This window comes from Mastigoproctus giganteus, chromosome 10 (assembly GCF_048544385.1).
Source record: "Mastigoproctus giganteus isolate SK-2022 chromosome 10, ASM4854438v1, whole genome shotgun sequence".
NCBI lineage: Eukaryota > Metazoa > Arthropoda > Arachnida > Uropygi > Thelyphonidae > Mastigoproctus > Mastigoproctus giganteus.
In genome coordinates, this window is record NC_143584.1 from 127,832,728 (window position 1) to 127,848,014 (window position 15,287).

The 15,287-nt window shown below is 34.8% G+C and overlaps 1 protein-coding gene across 2 annotated transcripts in view; it reads left to right on the plus strand.

Moving 5' to 3' along the window:
* Nucleotides 1-15,287, plus strand: part of LOC150079281 (zinc finger protein castor homolog 1-like) — a 448,513-nt gene that overhangs the window by 405,435 nt on the left and 27,791 nt on the right. For both annotated transcript variants that reach the window (XM_090383869.1, XM_090383870.1), the window contains 2 exons: nt 6,367-6,487; nt 14,453-14,638. In XM_090383869.1, the coding sequence (XP_090239995.1) occupies nt 6,367-6,487; nt 14,453-14,638 (307 nt within the window). The remainder of the gene's footprint in view (nt 1-6,366; nt 6,488-14,452; nt 14,639-15,287) is intronic.

The following is a 15,287-nucleotide window of genomic DNA, read 5'->3' on the forward strand; positions in this document are numbered from 1 at the left end:
TAGGCGGTGGTCCCTGACCTGACCTTTCCGCATCCTCCGTATTTGGCAGTGACTGGCTCGAACCCCGGTCTAATCAAGAAGCGTGTGCTACGCACTGCTGCTCCTTCCCACCTGGCTACTGAGGTGCCCAGCTAGTCTGTAATCAAGTCACAAAGTTAGACAGGCGAAGGCAGATTACGAGAAATCTTTGGCAAAGGACGCAAAGAAAAACAGCAAAGAGTTCTTTACTTATGTAAACTCTAGAAGGAAGGGGATGAATCAGATTGGTCCACTTAACATAGATGGTTCAACTAATGATGATCCTGCTCAAGTAGCTGATAAACTGAATGAGTATTTTGCATCTACATTCACACATGACGAGTTATTCAAGGAGGGGAATGGCAGACGTTTATCAAACTCTAACAGGGAGCTAAGTGATTTTGTAATAACTGAGAACAAAGTGGAGGAGAAATTGTTGAAGTTAAACATAAAAAAGGCACCTGGGGCAGATGGAATCTATCCAGTTATAATGAAGGAGGCAGCAAGGGAAGTACACAAACCATTGGCCATATTTATGAGAGTATTCTTAGAGTCAGGGGAGCTCCCCATGGACTGAAGATGTGCAAATGTACAATTCACAAAGAGGGTTCAAAGGGTGACACAAATAATTATAGACCTGTTAGTTTAACTTCTGTTCTGGGGAAAATAATGGAGTCATGGTTAAAAAGGTGATAAAGGATCACCTAGACAAGACAGTAGTAATAGTTCAGACACAGCATGGGTTTGTTAAGGGAAGTCTTGTTTGACCAGTTTGATTGGATACTACAATGTGGTCGCAAAGGAACTGGATGCAAAAAATAATTTTGATATCATATACTTGAATTTCAGTAAAGCTTTTGATACTGTTGCACATGGAAGACTGCTGTACAAATTGGAGAAGTATGGCATTAAGGGCAAGTTACTGCAATGGATAAAGGGATGGTTGAGTGGGAGATGGCAGAGAGTGGTAATACATGGACTAATGTTATTAGCAAAGTCCCCCAGGGTTCGGTGCTGGGCCCATTGTTGTTTTGTGTATATATCAATGATATCGATGAAGGTATATCAGGCTTAATGTCCAAGTTTGCAGATGATACAAAGGTTGGTAGGGTTGTTAATGACAGTATGCTACTGCAACAGGATCTAGAAAAGTTAGGCAGATGGGCTGAGAAGTGGCAACTGAAGTTTAACATTGACAAATGCAAAGTACTCCATATGGGTAGCAGTAACCCAAGAGAAATGTACCAACTGTGCGGTACTACACTCAGGGAGGTGGAGAATGAAAAAGACCTGGGGGTAATTGTGCAGTCAGATATGAAGTTCTCTGAGCAGTGCAGACAGGCAAGTCATGGAGTTTTGTCAATGGTATATAGGAATTTTGTCAGCAGAAACAAGGAGGTGAGTATCCCTTTGTATAAGGCAATAGTCAGACCACACCTTGAGTACTGTATACAGGTCTGGAGGCGTCATTTTAAGAAGGATGTAGAGTTGCTAGAACAAGTACAGAGAAGGGCAACAAGATTGGCGAGAGGAACAAAGGGGTGCACTTACAAAGAAAGGCATTAAGTTCTGCAAGTTGCAGCAACTGGAGACTAGTCACCTGCCAGGTGTATAAGGCCTTGAATTGTTTTAGCAGGCTCAGTGCTGACAGGACACTTCCGCGTGCTCAGATTAAAAACCTGAGGGGGCATAGATTCAGATTGAGGAAAAGACAGTTATAGAATAGATGTGCAGAAGTTTGCCTTTAGCCAGCGGATAGTTGATTGCTGGAACAGACTTCCATCTGTTGTTGTTGTGGAAGTTTATAGCTGAAATAAATTTAAGGCTGAACTAGACAAACATTTGGAGTGACTGGATGGGTGAAATGAGGAGGGTTTTTTTTTTTGGCTGATGCTGTATAAGCTTGCTTTCTTGCATCATACGCTTCAACTAATGCTAACATTCAGAGTCCCGATAACTACCATGTGTGCAACACACTTCCCAGTATGGAGGCTCCTAGTTGAAATGGGACTGCCCCCACTTCTGAATCATACTGCTGTAAAACCTGAACTCCTAATTTGACAATCCCTTCCCGTAACTATTCTTTGCTTTTACCTATTACATTTTCCACGAAATGCCCATCACCCCACTGAAAACTAAACCGAGGTGATCAACCTTCCCCCGATAGATTCACAAAAAAACATGATTCACCTAAAGCAGGGGTCGGCAATCTGCAGCTTTTTAACTTTTAGCTCACATGAAGCACAATTTGAAATGGAGTTAGAGGACTTAAAAATCAAGGACATGTGGAGTGCAAGACTAAAATGCCTTAAAACTTAAAATGAGGATTTGGAGAGGCAAAAGCTGCCCTTGCAATTCTACACAAATGGACGGGGACAGATGAGTTGAAAATGCAAGACCCAATTGTGTTCGATGTGTGGAATAGCTTACCAGACACATATTGTTTGTTTGTTTGTTATTTGGTTTTTAGGAGCATTAGCAACTATGGCCATATTGCTCCAGGATATGCGGTGGTCATTCCCTGACCTTTCCACATCCTCCGTATTTGGTGGTGACGGGCTCGAACCCGGGCTAATCAAGAAGCGTGTGCTACGCACTGCTGCTCCTTCCCACCTGGCTACGGAGGCGCCTGCAGACACATATAAATTTGAAAATATTTGCGTTTAGACTTCTCTCAGTTTTTGGTTCGATGTATTTCGGCAGGCAAATATATTGAAATTAAATCAAGAAACCATCTGAACAATGTGAGTTTCTCAGCATCTTTAAAGATGAAAATTATGGCATACTTGCCTGATGTTGAGAGACTCACTGAAGAAGTTCGGTAGTAATTTGTACCTAATTGGGATGTTTGTTACGTTTTTTTTCAGTATTAATAAATAGTATTTCAAAAATTATATATTTTTTAAATGAAATACCTTCTCACTATTCCATTTCTTAAAAAACTCCCCCTCCTCCCAGCTTGAGCTGAGGTGCGGCCCTTTGGATTCTCTTTTTTTTTAATTAGATCAAAAATGGCTCTTCACTCAAAAAAGGTTGCGTTAATGGAAGCACTGCAGGATCATCTAGACAAGACTTCCCCCTTAACAAATCCATGCTGTGTCTGAACTATAACTGAAATCTTGTCTAGATGATCCTGCAGTGCTTCCATTAATTTCCCTAGAAAAGAAGTTAAACTAACAGGTCTGTAATTGCTTGTACCACCCTTTGATCCTCCTTTAATAATTGGGTTCACATTTGCACATCTCCAGTCTGTGGGTACTTCCCCCGAGTCCGAGGAAGCTTTCATAAATATGGCTAAGGGTTTGCTTGCTTCTTTTGCTGGCACCTCTGTAGCCAGGTGAGGCAGGAGCAGCAGTGCGTAGCACATGCTTCTTGATTAGATCGGGGTTCGAGCCCGTGACCACCAAATACGGAGGATGTGGAAAGGTCAGGGAATGACCACCGCATATTCCCGGAGCAATGTGGCCTTAAAACCAAATAACAAAAAATAATAACTTCCTTTGCTGCCTCCTTTAATATAACTAGATAGATCCCATCCACCCCAGGTGCCTTTCTCATGTTTATCTTCAACAATTTCTCCTCCACCACTTTGCTCTGAGTTATTACAAAATCATTTAGCTCACTGCCAGTTTAATACACCTCTGGCATTCCTCCCCCCCCCCCCCCCCCGATAACTCCTCATGTGTAAATGTAGATGCAAGATACTCATTCAGTTTGTTATATACCTGAGCATGATCATGAACCAATCTGATTCATCCCTGACCAATCAGATGAAGTGATGCGCTTCTCCCAAAAGGCACTCATAAAGGTAAGACTTTGAATATCTGGGCTATAGAGCTTGTCAGCTAGGTGCCTTAGATGGGATATGATTGAAATCATAAGGTGAAATCTAATAGGGAAGAATAGTCAAATTAAGTTTTAATGGTTATAAACGATACTGGAACTAAGGGCTATAAATTCAAATTATGAGGGAAAAGTATTAGAATAAGTTACTTGAGGCTGATAGCTTGGGAGAAATTCAAAAGCCAGGTGGATTGGTGCCTATGTCAGGAGGAAAACACAGTTTTTTTTTTTTGTGCAGTAAAAATCTAGGGGCTTCCTTGCACCTTATGGCTCATAATAATAATATGAAATATCTACATACTATTTATTTAAAAATAAATGAATAAATATTCTAAGAGCAATATTGCCATGACATGGGATGCAGACTGCCATCTTCCTTACAATGATAAGATCTAGATTAGACCAATAGATGGAGCCTCTGCCGACAATTCTAGAGAAAGAGGGTATTAAAATGGCTAGATCCTTTTGAATGTAAGCAGCCCAAGTTCATGCACCGAAACCCATAAACCTCCTCACTCTCCACAGACAAGTGCTACAAAAACTTGATGTTTTCACAATAATCCAATATGACAATATCTGCATAATCCAAACTGGGAAATCTTATATAGAAAAAAATCAAAGATATGCAAGCTGGTAGTCAACCAAATGGATTACTTTCAGAATCATCTAAGATAATTTGATATCCCATTTGCTGTAGGAAACCAGCTCATCTAAAACCAGCATATCAGATAGCTGCATTTTGCATATTTAACATGCTTCTAAATTCACTAATGTAGTAATGATTCTAATGACAGTTAGTTCAGTTTCACTTGTCTGTTTATTAGCCCACCAAATGTAATATTGAATGATTTGAATTTAACTCTCTAGTTATGCACTTGGTATATTTTGAATACACCAAAAACAATAAAACTTATAAATTTAAATATCTGTTAGAATTATATCAGTAAATTTTAGTATTCCTCCAGTATCATATTCACTTTTCATCTTCATCATTATTTTTTAATTAAAAGTTTAGCTGTACAAGAAAAAATTCTATACAGCACCATGCACATCAAAAATACTTGTTGGCATGGTAACTTTCCATAAAGTTTCTCGAGGCGCCTCCGTAGCCAGGTGCTCACCCCAACCCCAGATTTGATTTGTGTTGCTGTCATGATTTTTTTTATATTACAGCAGGCCCCCGTTATAACGTGGTTCACTTTATGCTGATTCGCTATAACGCTCTTCTTATATTATAACCCATATCTGACTTTAACGCTGTCACAGATTGCATTTTTGGCATATTTAACGAAATCGTTTCATTTGATGGAGTCGATAGCTTGAAAATGAATAGAAAAACAGCATTAAAACGTTTCCCACGCCGACTTGAGAAATTTAGGACTTGCAAGTTTAACTGTAAGAACAATTATAAAAAAATAAAGAATTAGTTTTAACAGCGGGAAAGATAGCTGTTCCACTCCAAGCAACCAGAGCCAGGCCAGCTATTAGGATTGCAATAGAAGGACTTTAACTAATTTTATTGAAGATAATATTCCAATGCAGAATTCAGTTAAGTTAAATATTATAAAAAGAGAGAGAGAGAGAGATTAGCCAATATGATTATCTGAAGAAAACTCACCAAAAAAAAAAAATGTGGATCCATTTAAAACTGGTAAGGGCTGGTTGAATAGATTTTAAATCCAGGGAGAAGCCGCAAGTGCAGATGAAGGAGCTGAAACTTTCAAAAAAGAACTTGTTAAAAATTATTGAAGAGGGGTATTGTGTGTTATACTTCTGAACAAGTTTATAACGTAGATGAAGCAGGACTTTTGTGGAAACGAATGCCTAAAAGAAGTAAAAAACATGCCAGGTTTCAAAGCGGCGAAGGATCAGGTGACTTTATTGTTGGGTGGTAATTAAACTGCGGGGGATTTAAAATTAATACCTCTTTTAGTTTATTTGGAAGAGGGCCAAAGTTCAACCCAAAATCGACACATTTTTCATGATTAAATTCATCAATTAAATTAAATCAATTTAGATCAATTAAATTCATGATTTTAATTGGAATTTGAAGTTTAATTTTAATACGTAAGTAGTTACCACATAATTATATACATATGTAATGCAGAATATTTTATATGTACAAATATTTGAATATTAAATATTTTGACCGACATTTGTGCATCTTTTCACTGCTGTTTATTATTGATTAGGAAATATCCTATGGCATCGACCACAACTTACAAATACATATGTTACCTTATGGGAATGCTGCGCTCACTTAGCGCTTTGTTTTTCCGGAACAAATTATCAGCGTTAAGCAGGGGGGTCACCTGTATTATATAATATAATGTAAGAATTGAGAATAAATTTTTAGTTTTCCATTTTTTAAAAAAAATCTGATTTCTGAAGTAAAGGCATCACACAGTGACTGGTTGTATTATATGTCTACTAGATGCTTATAAAAAACTTTGATTTTATAAAATAATTTTATGCAGTTATTTAATTTTTGCAATTATATTTCAGTAATCACAAGACCCAAGAACAAATTACATCTGTTTATTATGTAACAGTGGAGATAGGAGGAGAACACTGTCCATGTGATTGTCTGTTACAAACAAAACAGAAACATTACCACTGTAAATGGGTAAGTTTTATTTGTAAAAATAAATAAATAAAATTAATCAACAGAAATTTTTTTTTTTTTATGAAAACCCCACACACTAGAGGTATTAGAACCTATAGTACTTAGTACCATGCTTGGGTTGGAAGTTGAGAATATGAGAGAAAATATTTGTTGACATTAGACTTGAACTTCTGTAGACTGTAATTTTCAGGAAAGACATATGAAGGAAAGTTGTTCCAGAAAACGGCAGTTGAATGAATAAATGAAGAAGATGAAAAATTGGTTCTGTGAGTTTGAAGTTGGACAGTAAATGGATGTTGGCAGCATATGTTTGGACTGTTGAAAGTATCTGTAGAAAAGGCATGCAGCAGAAACAGTACATCTATGAGACAGCGAGTGGAGAGACTCTGTTAGAGATGAGTTATTAATTAACCTAACTGCCCTCTTCTGAATGGAATCTAGAAGCCTGAGAGAGGTTTTGGGGGCACTGCCCCAGATGTGGGAACAATATTCCATGGTAGGGCAGATTTACAATTTGTACAGAGTGAGCAGCTGTTTCGAAGAAAAGTAATTCCAAGAGCAAAAGAGAAAAACAACTTTTTTAGATGCAGAGGAAGCAATATTTGTAATGTGCTTGTGCCAAGAGAGATTAGAAGTCAGGGTAATCCCAAAAAGAGATATATCAACTTGCCTAAAAATCAGAGTGTCACCAAAGATAAGCATAGGAGCAGAAGAATCCTTTTTGCGAGATATAAAGCAAGACTGAGTTTTAGAAGGATTGAAATCGACTAAGTTGTCTTTGCCCCACTGGAGAATTACCTGGAGATTGGCATTTAAGGAATTGGTAGCAGATATTTGAGAAGTTAAAGCTGATTGAGCAGGGCAAGTTTTCTCAAAATGGAAAGTGGAATGCAATGTGCTATCATCGGCAAAACTATAGATAGGATTTCCAGCCAATGGAAGAAGGTCATTAATATACAAGAGGAAAAGTATGGGGGAAAAAACTGAACCTTGGGGGACACCAGCATTAGTGGAGAAGTTAGAAGACAGAGAGCCATCTACCATCACCCTCAGTGAGAAAAATGGATAACCAATTACAAAAAGCAGTTTGCAAACCATAAGATGGAAGCTTAAGACCTTTATGCCAAACACAATCGAAAGCTTTTGAGATGTCAAGAGCAACTGCTTGTGCTTCACCGAACTTTTACATTGAATTGGTCCATAAATGGGTAACAAGCCAGAATATCTCCAGTGGATCGACACTGACGGAATCCATACTGCTGATCGTTGATCAGACGGAAGATTTCTAGGTAGTTTGAGTTGGCGGTTAATTGATTTCTCCATTACTTTAGAAAGAGTACAAGTAATTGCAATGGGACGATAATTGGATGAGAGGGATTTGTCACCCTTTTTAGGAACTGGCTGGATTTGAGCAAATTTCCAAGCAGAAGGAAAAACACCTTTGGAATAAGAAATTGAAAAAAAGGTGGCAAAGGACAGGTGTAAGTTCAGGAGCACAGGTTTTGAGAACAAGTGGAGAAATACCATCAGGATCTGGAGCTTTCTTAGCATCAAGATTCATCAAAATCCTTCTGACATCTTTTTGATGGAAGACCACAGGAGGCATTGAATGGAGTGTGTTGGGAATGGTGGGAGGTGTTTTTACCAAGATCATTAATACATGAGTTGGAAGAAAAATGGGATGTTAGCAGATCAGCTTTATCCTTTGCTGAAGTGACAACAGAACCATTTGGTTTTGAAAGAGGTGGGAGCAGAGATGGGCAAAAGTTGCAGCCAATAGCTTTGGCAAGAGACCAGAATGCTCAGATACCATTAGGACAAGAAGCAAGTTTTCTACTCTTAGCCTGTTCAAAATCTAGTTTGGAGTGATTAATAACTGCTTTACAATTGCAAGAATGCTCACGTTATTTAAAATGAAAAAAAAAATTCACGATAAGTTTATTTTAAACTAAACATAAAGGAGAATAAGAATGGACCTGATGCTGATTAATTATTATTTATAAATACACCCCCTTGTCCCTTAAATCATTCATTTTCCTAAGATAAAGTACAAAAATTTTAAAATTAAAATTATTTAGGAATATCATCTAATTACTAGATGATATTCCTATGTTCTAAAAGCAAAACAATATTTCTGTTGATGTTTATCCCTATGAAAAAAAAAAAAGTTAAATTTGTCCTTTACTGATAACTGAAAATAAATTAGTTAAGCATGTGAATCTATTCTATATGAAGAAACCTGTTGACACTGACAATACTATAAAAGAACATTATTGTTGGATAAAAATATGTCAAGATTAGTATGTTCACAGGTGAATAATCACAAAGAAAAAAATATATATGTACGTGATACATGTTTAACATATTTTTACTCAGAAGAAAAATTAAAATAAACATACAACTGTGAAGAACACAAACCTGTAAAAGTTAAGATGCCTGAAACTGATTCAGTGTGCTTCAAAAATTAAAATCATTCATTAAAAATTCCATTTGTTATTTATGCAGATATTGAATGCAATAATGAAAAAAACCTATACGAGGAATTATCAAACTCATGAGTTTCTGTTATTATATAAAATACGTTAATGATACTGAACATGAATATAAAGCACCTAGATTATACATAAGTGTAGATGCTCCTAAAATATTTATAGAATAGTTGAAGATGTAAAAACAATATTTAGAATCTAGTAATATTAAAGTAGATATGATACCCCTTTCAAATGAAGAAGAGTTCAACTCTGATGGAAAAATATTTCATATTTGTCAAACAGAAATTCCAAGTGAATTTAAAAACAAAGAATGTAGAGATCATGATCATTTAATTGGAAATTTTTGAAGTGCAGCTCACAGTTATTGTAATTTGAAGTATAAAAATCCAAATTTTATTCCAGTAATTATACTATAATTTAAATGGTTATGATTCAACTTATTAAAGAATTAGGATTTAATTATGATAATATTAAAGTTACTGCAAAAAATGGAGAAAAATATATCAGTTTTGATAAGGAAATTAAACTTGAAGAAGATGAACAAAACTCTAAGCAATGACTACTGAAACGTTATTTGAGATTTGTAGAAACTAGTATAGATAAGCTTGCTAGTAATCTTAAAAAAAAAAAAATCAGTTCAAAAGCATAAAGAAGTACTTTTCAGAAGATAAATTAAATTCAATGATAAGAAAAGGTGTATACCCCTATGATTATATGAACTCATCAGAAAAATGTGAAAAAACTAATTTACCTGACAAATCTAAATTTTATAGCATATTAAATGAAAGTCATATATCTGAAGATTACATTCATGCACAAAGAGTTTGGACAGGATTTAACATAAAAAACGGGTGAATATTTGATTTGGTATCTAAAAACTGATGCGTTGTTATTAGCTGATATATTTGAAAATTTTAGAGATGTTTGTTTAGATGCCTATAAATTAGATCCTGCTTGGTATTATACATCTCCTAGTTTATCCAGAAATTCAATGTTAAAAATGACAAATATTGAATTACAGTTACTAACTGATGTTGATATGTACTTATTGGTAGAAAAAGAATTAGAGGTGGAATTATTCAATGTTAAGCTAGAGATGCAAAAGCAAATAATAAATACCTAAAAAAAGATTTTAATAAAAATGAATTATCAACCATTGTTAATGTACTTAGATGCAAATAAATTATATGAATGGGCAATAAGTGATTTACTTTATGGAGGATTAAATGGGTGGATACAAATATAGATGTAACTAAGATACCTTGTGATTATAAAACTTTATGAAAATAAACTGGTGTGCTGTTGTTTTAAATCATTCATTAAGCAATGAATTCATAAACAAAAATTATAAAAGGTTAGTTTTATATATGCTTGCAAAAATATGAATGAAATAAAATTACTTAAAATAAAGTGAGACTATTAAATGGTAGATATTCTTAACACAAAGCTACAAATCCTTCCTAATAAAAAAATAACTGATTTAAGAATATACTTTGAATATAATGTAAATTTAAATCTATCAAAAAAGTTGCAGGTATTCACCTTATAGCAGAAGTCTATGATGAAGAAAGAAATTTATTTCAATTTATATGCTTGAATAGGAAAGTCAAACCTTATCTGATATTAATATTTAAAATTAATTTACCACAAGTTACAAAATAATACTGAACATGTATTTGATTTTTATTATAGAAAATAGTTTTAAAAAAATTGAAAAAAGAAATAAATTTATTAAAAAGGGAGACTTTTTAGTAATTTTTTGCTTAAACCTATGTTATTTTCTGAAAAATTGTAAATAAGTTTAATTTTTTAGGAAAATGAAAAATTTTAAGGGAGGGGTGTTTTTTTGTGTTTGGAAAAGTGTATATTGTCCCAGAATCCCCATTTTTTTACTACTCTCCTACATTAATATATAGGGTGTTTCATAACATGGCAATATTTCAGGAATAAAATGACAAAAAAGGTTTCTGTAAACATGTTTCTGATCCTTGAATGGCCATGAAGTTATATCTATTTAAATTTTAAAAATAGTTGTGAAGTTTCAATAGCAAAAATAATTCAAGTAAATGAGTCCATAGCCAAGCATTTATTTACTTGAATTAAATATGGTTGCTTAGGGTTAGAAAGATGCGAATTATACAATATTTTATGTACATATATGTGTTTGTGTATATATATTTATACAAGTTTTAATCAAAACTTTTAAAACCCCATAAAATCCTTTTTGTACTCATTGTACCTTCAATATTCAAATTCTACATTCCTTATGTTTGATATGCCTGCCACTCAGACATAAGGGATGCAGAATTTGAATATGGGAATTACAATGTGTACAGAAAGAACAGACAGTACTGGAGTGGGGGGTTATGTTCTAAGAAGAAGCTAAGGCAATGCACCCAGGTAATGGAGGAGGCCCAGCAGTGCAACATTAAGAGCCAGTTTTGTGTGACATAAGCACTGGGAAAACAAAAAATGAGAATAGGAGTGTTTTATAAGCCTAAGTAATGTGATGAGATGATGGACAACTATACAGACAAACAGAGTGGGAAATTAAATCAGAATGTCTTATAATGGGGGGATTTAACTTTCCAGATATTGATTGGTCACCCACACAGTAGCAAGTCTCCTGTGGATTTGTGGATGACTGTTTTCTACACCCATGTTAGAGAGGTGAGAAAAGGTAGTACTGTACTCTTAAGCTGATTATCAGCAGCAGCTCTTCATGCATCAAGCATCTTCAGGTAAAAGACCCATTAGATGGCAGTGATCATGTTGTACTGATGTAAATAGGAGAGTTCATTTTGATGAATTATTAATAGTGCTCAGCCCCATATGGAACAGCTAGTCAATGGTGTGTTCAGAGTTTAGGGTATATTGTCCTTATGGATTGGGCTGCCTCTTTTACATAAATCCCATCATTTGCACCAGGTGTGCTCTAGGAAAACATATTTCAGCTCAAGGCTGTCCAGTGACAATCATTTGAAAACCTCACTTTCACAAGAATGGTGTCCACTTCTGCAACAGCTCATCAGTAGCTTGATTTTAACAATGCATGACAGGTGAAAAACGTGTTTGGCAGTTTCTGGGGATCATACACTATACTAAAGTCTTTGTTTGTGCAGATGCCAACCACTGGCATCTGCACAAACAAAAACTGTTCCTACAAGTTTACAGTACTTTGCTTCTTATGTGTCACGTTCCAATAAAGTTGCAGTTTCTCAGAGAGAAGTCAGCTACTCCTGCAGTTACTATTCATTCTGGGATTTTGCTTTGAAGGTCTTCAACATACAGTGATTGAAACTGAGCTTAGCACATCATGAAGTATGTGTGTGTGTCATCATATTTACACAAACATTGCACATGCTGTATTCCTATAATTGTTTCCCTGTTGTACATTGAATATGCATAAAAGAGAATATTTAACTTAGAGTAGGAGGTAACCTTAATTGGGGATAACTAGTGGACCTTTTGTGCCTAGTAATAGATTTGTCTCTATGAACATCAGTACTACCTGTGTGAACTGAAAGGCCTATAACCATCAAAAGATTCAAGATTAATTACTATATTTAATAAACCCCTCTTATACCACATGAAATTAGTAATATGGTTTATTAAGCTTATAGCCCAAACCACTATACATTTAAGACATCTTATTGATACCCATCATCAGACCATGCTGTTAGGGGTAGAAAAAATTGAAAGAGTTACAATAATTATTATTTGTGAATTTAAGTATTTTAGGTTAAATTTCCATTTTCATTACAATAGAAAATAAGAGATTGGTAAGCAGGTAATTTGATTTAATGTATAAACATTGTAATTATTTTTAGTAGAGTGTGGGCGCCTCCGTAGCCAGGTGGGAAGGAGCAGCAGTGCGTAGCACACGCTTCTTGATTAGACCGGGGTTCGAGCCCATTGCCACCAAATACGAAGGATGCGGACAGGTCAGGGAATGACCACCACATATCCCTGAGCAATATGGCCTTATTGCTAATGCTTCTAAAAAAAACCAAATAATAATAATAATAGTAGAGTGTGTTACTGCCTACACTAGACAAAAAATTAATAATTTTTTGGTACGTAGGGCCTATAACAGATTTAACATGTGTATCTTCTGTGCTTGTTTGCTTACAGTACTAAAATTAGAGTATAAGGTTAACTTATTTTTTTTCTATTTACAGATATACCATCTGTGACTGAATAAGCAAAACTTTCTGCCATGAAGGATGTGGTGAAAAAAAGATGTTAGTGAGTGTAAAAATGGAATGATAGTATTTGGCAGGTCTAAAGGATATTCTAAAGAAGTAGTTGAATTTGCCAGTGTTTAAGAATGAACAGTAATAAGAGTTTTTAAAGAATGATGTGAGCTGAAATCAACCAGAAATCAGCAGCATAATTGTGATCAAAAGTCTGTAGTAAGTGATTGGTGATCTATTAAACAAAAAATTATTTCAAACAAGATAAAAATTGCTGTAAATAGTTAACCATGGACCTCGTTAGCCAATTTCTTTCTGAGAGAATATTGTGATCAGAATTGCATAACATGGATAGCTGGAGTGGGGGTCCCCTGAAAAAGACCAATATTAACAGCTGTGCATAAAATAAAATCCAGCTAATGTTGGCTGAAAGGCATAAAAACTGGACTGTTACTAATTGAAAGTTGTGATGTGGTCTGACATGACGGAAATTTTGCCTATACTCTAATGATTCCAAGCACTGAGTTCACAGGAGATGCACATTATTAATTGCAAAATTGCACAGGTGATTTTTTTTTTTTTTTTTTTTTTTGCCTGGTGTCTGGCCTAATGGGGATGCTAAAATGGTGTCACTATATTATATTGACTATCATTCAGATTTGTTATGCAGTAAATTTGACTTTTTAAACATTCTATACACACACCATCTCACATTGGCAACTCTAAAAATGCATGTGATTATCATTGTTGATGCCTCGGCAGACAGGTTAAATGCATTTAATTTATATGGATGCGCAGGCTGACCTAGAAAAATCTATAATATTATTTACCTCTGATTTTTATTTGGGGTGCCCCCCTGTCCCTGCCTTATTCCCATTTATTGTCTACTTACTTTCTGCCATCAAGTGAATAAACTGCAGACCATATAAATGTGATATAAATTTATTAAACATAAATCAAGTTCACCCCCCAGGGGAAAACTTATGAGTTCAGAAAAACAGATAAATCAACATTAGGACACACAAAATATACAAATGTAATAAAAATTTAGCCTAATAGTTTATTTCTTAATATTTTCCTTCAATTACTGCAGATAAATAAATAAACATACTGTGTAATTGACATTTCTTTTCTTTACAGAAAAGACCAAGTTGAGTTTTGTTGCATCTAGTTTGATTTTTTTTATTATTAAATAAGGAAAAAAAAATTTATTTTTTCATAGTGGAAGGCTGTGAAGGGATAATGTACAATTAATTTGCTTTGCTTTTTGTATGAAGGACAATTGTCAGGAGGTGATTACAGATAGTGACAATCCATTTAGAAGGCTAGACCACTTCAAGATCCATCAGTACTCTCAGAAATTGGGCCTATCAGGAGATCACAGTCCTTTAGTTATTACATCTGCTGCAGATGGCTTATTTAAACGTAAACGGGGAAGACCACCCAAGAACAGAGTTATTGAAGTAAGCATTATTTTATATCATAATATACATAAATTTGAATCGTGAATATAAGTATACTTTTCACTATTAGCAAATATGCCTCAGTGACTGTATTTTACAGAGATGCTTAGCAAGAATTTTCATTTGCTTGTTGCAGATCAAAGATTGCCACTTGTCTTTTATTGAACACTACAGATGCAGCAATAATTTTAAATAATTGCTTTAGAGAAGTCCATATGAAGGAAAGTTTTGTTTGTAATTATATGCAAGAATTTCCTTCACATGAAGGTTCTGCATCTAATTTATGACATACTAAATGTGAAATATCACATGCATCTGTTGTTTCATTATGGACATTCAGATGCACTTTTCTCCGATATTAAATGGCATTAAGATAATTCTTCCTGAAAGTGGATTCATCTGGAATTTTTTGATTAATTTTTTTTTTTTTTTTTCAAAATTATTGGTAAATTGACTGGATAGCTTAACCTATTGAAAGGGATATTTCTGCTTACCAAGGTGAGACACAGTCCTTTGAAAAGAAGCTTTTCTCTTCTCTTGGGATACTTGGCTCAGTTAAAAACGATTGATAATTTTTCCTTGTTTTTAACCCACAATATGTAATTTTTTTTTCTGCATGGAACATTATTTTCAAACACAAAAGACAGTA